This window comes from Mus caroli, chromosome 15, assembly GCF_900094665.2.
Source record: "Mus caroli chromosome 15, CAROLI_EIJ_v1.1, whole genome shotgun sequence".
Classification (NCBI taxonomy): domain Eukaryota; kingdom Metazoa; phylum Chordata; class Mammalia; order Rodentia; family Muridae; genus Mus; species Mus caroli.
Genome location: NC_034584.1, coordinates 92,908,946 through 92,918,268, shown reverse-complemented (window position 1 = coordinate 92,918,268; position 9,323 = coordinate 92,908,946). Strand labels below are relative to the sequence as shown.

At 47.9% G+C, this 9,323-nt stretch overlaps 1 protein-coding gene across 1 annotated transcript in view; it reads right to left on the bottom strand.

The window, feature by feature from the left end:
• Positions 1-1,270: 1,270 nt before the first annotated feature.
• The window catches only part of Spats2 (spermatogenesis associated serine rich 2), a 78,660-nt gene continuing 70,607 nt past the window's right edge, over positions 1,271-9,323 (bottom strand). The window contains exons 10-13 of the mRNA XM_021183323.1: positions 8,638-8,747; positions 5,447-5,549; positions 3,351-3,565; positions 1,271-2,434 (exon numbers count right to left, since the gene is read on the bottom strand). Coding sequence (XP_021038982.1) covers positions 2,123-2,434; positions 3,351-3,565; positions 5,447-5,549; positions 8,638-8,747 — 740 coding nt within the window. The 3' untranslated portion in view covers positions 1,271-2,122. The remainder of the gene's footprint in view (positions 2,435-3,350; positions 3,566-5,446; positions 5,550-8,637; positions 8,748-9,323) is intronic.

Here is a 9,323-nt window from a genome sequence, read left to right as displayed (position 1 = left end):
GGAATTGCAGGGGTTGTGAACCAACCAACATGGGTGCTCTGAAGAGGCAAGTGGTCCTAGCCACTGAGCCACACCTCTGGCACTTCCACCTTGTTTTTTTTTTGAGACAGGGTCTCTCACTGAACTTGGCCTGCTGACTGGCTAGAATCCAGGGCCAGGAAAATCCTGGGACCATCTGTCAGTGCCTCCCCAGCTCTGGGGTTCCAGATCTGCACTGTCTGGCTGGGGATCTGAACCGGTGCCGGGCCGATCAACTTGCAGAGCAACTTTGCCAACAGCCGTTTCTCCATATTTTTTTTTTTTCCAAAAGGTTATGAGTAGGCCCAGGGGCATGTCTGTACTCTGAGCGCCTCAGGAGGCCGAGGTGAGCACAGCACAAGCTTGAGGTCTACCAGGGCAGCGCAGGAAGACTCTTGTCTCAAAAGGAAAACTTAAGAGCGAGCTGAAGGTACATTTTAATGCTAGACACTTGCTTACCCGTGTGTCCTTGGATTTAACCCCTAGGCTAAAATATAAACCAAAACGGTAAAATTTCAATGTGGCTAAAGAGTAGGGCCCCAGACAACGTGATCTCTTTTTAAAATGATAAAAGGGGGAGACAAAAAAAAAAAAAAGAGGGATGCTCTCTTAGCCCTTCAGGGTCACTTCAGCGTCTGGGCTCCTGTCAAGGTAGGACAATTCATCAGGAAAGGTAGAGCCCCTGAGCTCCTTCCAGAGGCCCTTGGTGCTCAGCCCCTTGGAAAGAGGCCTCCGCACACTGTGACTGCGGCCTTATTGGGTACAACCCACTATCAGTCAGTGTCAGTCAGTCCCTCTCCTTTCCTTCTCCCCCGGGGCAGCCGCACTTGGGGCTTGGGAGAGAATATCCGCAGGGAAGAAGTGCTGTTGCCACCTGGTAGACACTGGTGGGGAAGGAGGACGCCTGGCGCCAGCACCACCTGCTACATGAGCTCAAAGACACGGTTACACTCACTACCCGTCCGTCACTACCCTTCAAGGGACAGGGAACTGGGGAGACGGGCACACTATGACCTTCAGCTGCCTGGGGGAGAGGTGGGCAGCTGTGGTGCTCCTCACGTGCTGAGCGCTCCTCCCCACCAGGAACAGCTGCGCTTGCTTACCCCGCCTTCCACTGTCTAATTTGGTTCTAAAACAAGGCAGCAGCCGACAGAGGAGCTGGGATCAGACACCTTCATCTAAGCACAGAACAGGCTGCCCAAGTGACTTCTACCCATGAGGCCTAGAGAGAAGGCGCTAAGGAGTCACGTGATGCACTAACTTTTATTTATTCACTTATAAAGATGACCGCAACAAGGGTGCCGAGTAACACCTTAGATTAACACTAATTATATTATATAAAATTGGTTCATAACAGGATTCAGGAAAGGGAGGGACAACAACAACAAAAATCTCCAAACACTGAAACAAAGTAAAACATTTTTTCTTTTAAAAAACTTAAAATGTTACTTTCCCATAGATTTCCTTAGGCCGGGTTTCAGCCTAAGGTAAGAGGAAACAAGGCTTTGGGCATTTGGAAGAAACTGCAGGTTAAGGTACGGTGCCAAGTGTGGGATGAAAAGCCTGACTTGATGTCAGCTCTCAGGCACATTCCAGACAGAGGCAGGTTCTCAGATGCTCCTGTGCTCTGTTTCATGAACTAACGCAAATTTCCCTTTTCTGGCTGACCCAGTAGTGTATAAAACCCCTCATTTCTACTCCCGCTCAGTCAACTGGTGGGAACCTGGCAGGCACCTGTGGCATCTGCTCGAATGGACTGGAGACTGGACTAGCCGACATTCTTCCTCCCAGAGCCTCTGCGGTAAGCAGCTGGAGGTGAGGTGCGCTGAGAAGAAGGCTGCTCACCTTTGGGAAAACTGGCAATAGTTTCCCTGGTTCCTGGTGAAAACGACCAACCAGAGTCAGTCCATATCACTAGGAGAGGCCAAGGGAAAACAGTTTTCATTAAAAAAAAAAAGGAAGAGTAGAAATTAAAAATATTTAGGATGGCCCAAAGAGATATGCATAAATTTCTTTTTGTTATTAAATCTAAGTATACATTTCCTAAAGTCCAGTTATTAGGTTGAACTGGATGGGAGAGAAGAGAGGCCAACTGGAATTCCCCTCAAGAGTTCGCAGCTTCAGCCTGAGAGGCCCTTGGTTTGCGCTGTGGGAGCCCCTTTTTGAACGAAGGCTTGGGTGGGCTAGGCTCTGAGATGGCTCCAGTTCCATTGGTCCCTGCAGAGTAAGGGCGACTCCGCTCGCCAGCGTTTCCTGGGGCTTGTGGTGGAACACCCTGATACCTGGGCCCGGAAGAATACCATGAGTTGTTTCTATAGCGGCCCACACTGTCATGGCGCCCTGGGTTTGAGGGGTCTGTGGTCTTTTGGCTTTGTGCCCGGTAGCCTTGTCCTCCTCTCCTGTTGCCTGGAAATACCTACAGTGAAGAGAAACAATGCAACGTTCAGGGGGCTCTGTCATGGTCATGCCTGGTTCATTTATGTTTGGTTTATAGCAGTGTTCTGATAGCAAAACCGTGCTTGGGATCAGCTCTATCAGCCAGTCCAGCCTGTCACTTGATCATAATTAGAGCACCTTTACTGATCTCTCCTGGCCTCTCATGCCTAGCTCTTCTCAGGAGTTTCCGTCTCTTTAGATGCCCACAGGAAGAAAGGAAACACAGAAGGAAAGTTACAAGCTCAAAGTCAGATAAGTACCATATCACATGTCTGCAGAGCAGTCCTAAGCCACCAGGGAAGAATGTGCGTACAGCGCAATAAAAGCACACGGTCTGCTGTGCTGCTTGTTATGCTATGAGCTGCAGATTACACCACACTGTGGCCAAGGATAGCACACCTCTCTCATTCCAACCCAGCAAGCTTACAGGACTGGCTTTTTTGTCTTCCAGTTCCAATGCTCTTAGTTCTGAAGACTTATGTACAGCTTTCGACGGCTCTTGTGTTTATTTATCCTTCAAACCAAGGAAAAGAGACTGGATCTCTCTGCTGCTTTCTAGACTTTTCTCTTAGCCCTGGCGGGTTCACTTTTTCTTTCCATTTAGGATTCTCAAGTCCTGCAGCTTTCAGATACACAGTGGTGAACTTGCTACCTGGACTACCCTGAGATGGGTGCACAACTCCCAGTGTGACTAATTACCACACAATACAACCCACAACAAACTGCTAACAAACCAAAGTCAGCTGTCTGGGGCAACGGGAAGTCTCAGTCCGCTGATGGTTTACAATACCATCTCAAACGATTTCTTAGGAACTGAGACAGGATGGATGAAAAAAAGAGTCATGGAGAAAGCCAACTCGGGTCACTCTTCCATGGCACGCTCAGGGCCAGTTTACCTCTCGATGAGCCTGGCAGGGCCGGTCACTGGAGTTCGTCATGGCTGCAGAGGCCTCTCTTGGGGCACAGTTTCTCTTGTTAGCACCTGGGAGGCTGGGGACAGAGGCATCAGGGGAGGAAGAAGCAGCAGAGCCATCACTTGGGCCACTCAAGGACACAGGTGCCACCAAGCTGCATCGAGAGCGGGTTGAGTAGCTGTTCTTTGGATGTGACACTGAAACAGAAACATGTGGACTATGTTGTGATCCTATGATGTTTCACGATGAGCAATTAAGGAAAAGAACTGTTTGCGGGATGTCCCGGTGTGTAAAAGGCTGCACAAGCCTGGCCACATGGGCTGTAAGGTCCAGAACCCGTGTGCAGTGGGAACAGAATCTGCTTCACCAAGTTCTTAAACCCCACTGCTTTGTAAAACATTCCTAGAAAGAGGAGTACAGATTAAACCACACGCCCCCCCCAACCCCCCCAGGGTCTCAGCATATCCTTTACCTAAACTCCTGGTTGTAGACTAAACCCTGGGAATGACAGGAAGGGCCGTATGTTCCAAGGGAACAGTCCCGAAGGACAGACTTTGCAAAGCAAAAACAATGTAAACAATCAAATCTCTGCTAAATCCTTTTTAAATGCAATGATGTAAGGGTACAAGAGTCAGACCAGTTAAGTAGAACTAGAACTTGTGAAGCCTGGTAGTGACGTAAGGTGACAATAGTTATATAAATAGAACTACATATAAATATATTTATATGGTTATATAAATAGTGCTTGTCTTTGCAGCAACCATGTCTTTCCAAGTTTCTTTCTGCTAAAATAGCCCCAAATTCAATAAACCAATATAACCAAAAATTCTTATTATTTTCAATTCAAAATGTTGCCAGATATCAATGGTTTAAAGCCTTCCTCGGATGTCCTCTTGGCTTGAAGCCTGGCCTGTGATGGGTTAACAGTCAGCACTCTGAGGCCACCCTTTCACTCTTTTGTGTTGTGGTACAGTGGAGCAAGCACCATTTATAGCCCCAGTGTCAACACTGAGGAGGAGAGGGGAGCACGTGCCGAGCCTGATCTATTGTTAATATCTGATTACAAACTCCCACTCAGAGGCCCTCTATGTTCTCCCCCTTAAAAAAAGGTTTTATTTTGTGTGTATAAGTGTTTAGCCTGAATATAGACATGCACCGTGTGCCTGGTCCCCGTGCAGCTGAATCTCTTGGAACAGGAGTTAAGGATGGTAGTACTCTACCATGCGGGTGCTCGGAAGCAAACCTAGGTCCTTTATAAGAGCAGCGCTTATGAAGTGCTCTTAATCGCCGAGTCATCTCTTGAGCCCCATGATTTATTTTTATATGTGTCTCTGTGTGTGGAAGTGCCCACAGAGGCCAGAAGAGGGATGCCTGGGGCTGGAGTGATGGTGACTCATAGCTACCCAACATGGGCCCTGGGAACTGAACTCTGGTCCTTTGGGAGAGCAGCAAGTCCTTTCAACCCCCAAGCTGCCTCCAGCCCAGCTCTTTCCCAGTCACGGTGTCACCACTTAAGGGTCTCTTATGTGCCTAGCGAGACAAGAACTGTTGTGTCTGCTTGAAGGAATGAAAAAGGTCCAGGCTTCAATGCTACAGCAGGTTTGCCCTGTTGCCTCGGGTGCCTGCCCCTCACACTGCTGTATCTCACACCTCAACTCAGCAGAACAGAATGGAAAAGAGGGCTCTGCCGGAGGCTGGGGCACCTGGAAGATGGAGGCAAGAGAAGTGGGAGTTTAAGACCAGCCTTGGAGCCTAGCAGTAGTGGCGCACGCCTTTAATCCCAGCACTCGGGAGGCAGAGGCAGGCAGATCTCTGAGTTTGAGGCCAGCCTGGTCTACAGAGTGAAAAAAAAGACCAGCCTTGGAGACTTAGCAAGTTTGTAGCCAGCAGTCTAGACTCCAAAAGAACAAAAACTATCTCATACTTCAGGACTGGCAAATACTAGCCTTTACAGTCAAATGGATTCCTAGGTAGCCCATTGAGTGTGTGCAGTGGACAGGCCAGTCGGCACGTGTGCCTTCACCACCAGAGGACAGTCTCCTCAGCAGCTAAGGTCCGGCTCTCACCCCCTCTCTCACCTTGTCCAAAAGAATCGATGCTCTGTTTCAGAGTCTCCACATCACAGGTGAAGCGCGCCACCCTTCCAAGATCTTCGTCATACTTCCGCTCACTGACAAAGTGCTGGAGAAGAGGGAGAAAAGGTCCCAGGTAAGACAAGCACTGCACACAGAATTAAAACCACATCCACATCTACAGACGGGAACAGAAGTCTCTTTAACTTTCTTATCCTTACTGCTTTCAAGTTTGTTAGATGACCATTCCATTACCAATACTGAGTAACCAGACAAATACACTCATTTTCTCAAGGGCCTAAAGACAAGCTTCATAGTTGGATGAAATGTTATAAATAGTCAGCAACCAATGGTTATAACCTTTAGGAATGGGGAGGGAGGGAGGAAGGGAGGGAGGGAGGGAGGGAGGGAGGGAGGGAGGGAGGGAGGAAGGAAGGAAGGAAGGAAGGAAGGAAGGAAAATTTAAAGAACCATCTTCCTACTGGAGCACCCTCCACATGGGACCATTTTACACAGAAGCAGAGGCAGCCTGTGCTCATGGCTCCCACAATGACCCCGTTAGGTAGAGGGTTTGTTGTCCTTCCGGAGAAACCTCCTAAGAAAAGCCATATTGTCTCCTTATAAAATAGGACTTCAGAGTCTTTGAAATAGGAGCAATTTCTTGAGATGAAAAACCATTCACGTGGAAAGGCAAGGCTACAAACGAGACATCTGTGCTGCAAGCGATTTAATCCTTTTAAAGGCAGACTGTGCTGACCAGCCCACTGGGCCAAAAGCTCACCATACTATGGAAAGTATGTGACAAGATCATGTCAGGAATGAGGCACCTGTAGGGATCTATGAGACAAACAGTGTCTCGGTGTCCGGCATCTTCCCTCTACCCACCCACACTGAACAGGAGGAGGTGAAACACCAAGTTCAGGGGTCAGAGAAAGTGGGCACCAGCTGAACTCCTGCCTGGAGCACACCTCCTCACTGGGAAGTCGATGTCCGCTTCAAACAGGTCCGAATTCTTGGAATGTATCCAGAAATACCAATAGGGAAAGGAGAGAAAAATTACCATTGAGATTTGACATCCTAAAATTTCCGAGCACACTGCAGCTTAGGAGAGCACACAAACTCCCTGTAATGGTGCTTTCAGATACAGAATATCTGCCTCATATTAATTCTGAAACAAATTCTAGGGTTTGTTGAGCCAAAGACATAATAGAAATGACAGAAGTACAATGATCTGGAAGTAAGACACTTAAATTGCACAGCACCCACTTCAGTGCGTTAAAACGTGGAAAGAAACAGATTAGAGTCTTAGTCAGCCCGCACGAGCACTTCTAGAAACCTTTTAGCCTCGTAGGAAGAGAACAGATGACGCCCAGGGGAGCCACAAGTCTCATCTAATTACAAAGGGGTTTCTGGTGTCTCCCAAGCAACTGAATGAGACTGAGTGGCACCAGTGTGAGGGGGACACCATCCGGTGTCGCAATGAACTGTCGGGGAACAGGAACGTCAGTCACTGACAATTCACACCTGCCGGCTCTCACACACCAATCAGTTCTCAGGGGAGGAGTGGGGTCTGTGTGAACTCGGACCTGGGAGGGCCTAGCTTACCTTACCCCATGCCTGTCCTGTCTCCAGGCCATCCTAGTGGCGGTGAAAGGCTGAGGAATAGAAAGCCCCCTCTCCTGCCCCCGAAAGCTTCCTGTTTATAAATGACTTAGAGCACACTTTCCACGGGGACCGACGAACGATCCAGCGTCTCTGGGGGTCGCACACTTATTCTCAGAAATACTTTTTTTTTAACAATTCATGTACTTTTCTTTATGTGTAACTAGTAATTGCTTGAGTCTGTGTATGTAAACTTCATGTGTACCTGGTGCCCTAGGGGGCCTTGGACAGAAGAGGGTGTTAGAGGCCCTGGAACTGAAGTCACAGATAGTTGTGAGCCACCGTGTGAGTGCTGAGAATTGAAGCCGGCTCCTCGGCAAAGCAGCAAGCGTTCTTAACCACAGAGCCTTATACACTTCTCATCCCCCCAACACACTCCCCCCACCAAAGTTTATTTATTTTTATTTTATGTATATGAGTGTTCTGACTGCATGTACGTACATGTAGACTATGAGGCCAGTTACTCTGAAATTGGAATTACAGATGGTTGTTAACTGCCACGTGGGACTGGAAAAGCAATCAGTGCTCTCAACCTGTGAGCCAGCTCTCCAGGGCTCCAAACATTATAATTTATAAAAGTTAAAGATACCAGGCAAGCTTGGTGCTCACATTTGTAATCCTTACACTCAGGAGGCGCAGGCAAGAGTGTCTGAAAGTTGAGGCTCCTTTGGGCTACACAGTGAGAAAGGCCTTAGACAAACAATAAAGGTATGAACGCTAACTTCAGAAGTGTTTATGAGGAGATTAAAATACAGTAAAGATCTTATATTGTTAACATTTCTCTATAAAACAAGAATTGAGCAAACTGTTAAAAGCATGCGTTCTAAGCTAGTGTGCCACGGACTACTTAGTACTGATTACAGTCTAGTGAGCCAGACAGATTTACCACCTAAAACTCTAACTGCCATGAAAGCCCAATACAGAGGACATGACAGGAGTCAGGAAGAGGGGAGCCCAACACTGGCTCGGGGCAGATGAGAAACAAGAGTCGAGTCCTTTAGACAGGAGGGTCATCGAGTGTCTGCAAATGGCTCGTTAACATGACTAGAGGAAGAACACAAAAGGAGCCTGGGGTGGCACAGGGTGGCACGAGGGTGATGTCAGAGCCAGGGCATACAGAGCCCCGCAGTCAGTGTAAGGATCATAGTGCTCATCCTAAAGTGTGAGCAGGTGTGAAGCAGGGGCGATCAGGACAACTGGGAAGACTCAACCAAGCCCACCACAGAAGGCTAAGCAACAGGTGACGGTGCTCAAGATCTTTATGGTGAAATGGAAACGAAAACAAGATTCAACAGCAAGTTCAAGGATGGGCAGGATCTCCTGACAGACTTAATTCGAGAAATGCAGACATTTCCTAAGATTTCCTACCAGAACAACTGGATCGATGACAGAACCATTTAAAAGAAAAAGTCTGGTAAGGGGTCAAGCTCAGAAGGGCAGCCCATGGGTTTAGGATGTTAGGTGAAGCCATGACTCCTGGAGATTTGCTGTGCTGGCTGGTCCAGAGAGTCAATGAAAGAAGAAGGGAGTTTCACCTTGATATCGGCCCTGAGTTCAACCAACTGCTCCTCTGACATGCGAACGGCCACATCTGTCATCTTCTTTAGAAACTCCGCTTTCTTCTGCCGGCTGAGCAAGATTTCCACTGTGGAAGAAAAGGGAGCGTCACGTTTATGCTGCAGTTAGAGGAGCAGTGAGCACCTGCCTCAGTGTGTGTCCCGACAGTCAAGGGCCTAGCTGCCTGCCCACTCACACAGAAGCTGAAGATACCAGAGGCTCAGCTTCCAGCTGAGGGGTCTCTGAAGGTAGTTAAAAGACAAACACGTATGAATTACAGGACTTATAAAATCATCTCCCATTTCTCTCTCCTCTTCCTAACCCCTACCCCCCAGTTTCTTCTCAAGAAGTATACATATGAAGACAGAAATATGTATAACACTTGACACAAATTTCACCAAGAACAAACAGATACAAAATTAAAAGCAAAAGCACACCCCTACCCCCCCACCTCTGACTTTGTTGTCTCTGGTCAGAGAACCACTAACAACTTCCATTGCATAGTCCAAACACTGTTTCTTTATGTAGAGCACAGACCTCTCCCTTCCTCAAACCGAGTCTATAAGACACACCATCTTCCCTTTACCAGAGTCACTGTTAACCTGCTGTTCGTGTCTCACTCTACAAACACACCCAATTAGTACATCAACTGATGATACATATT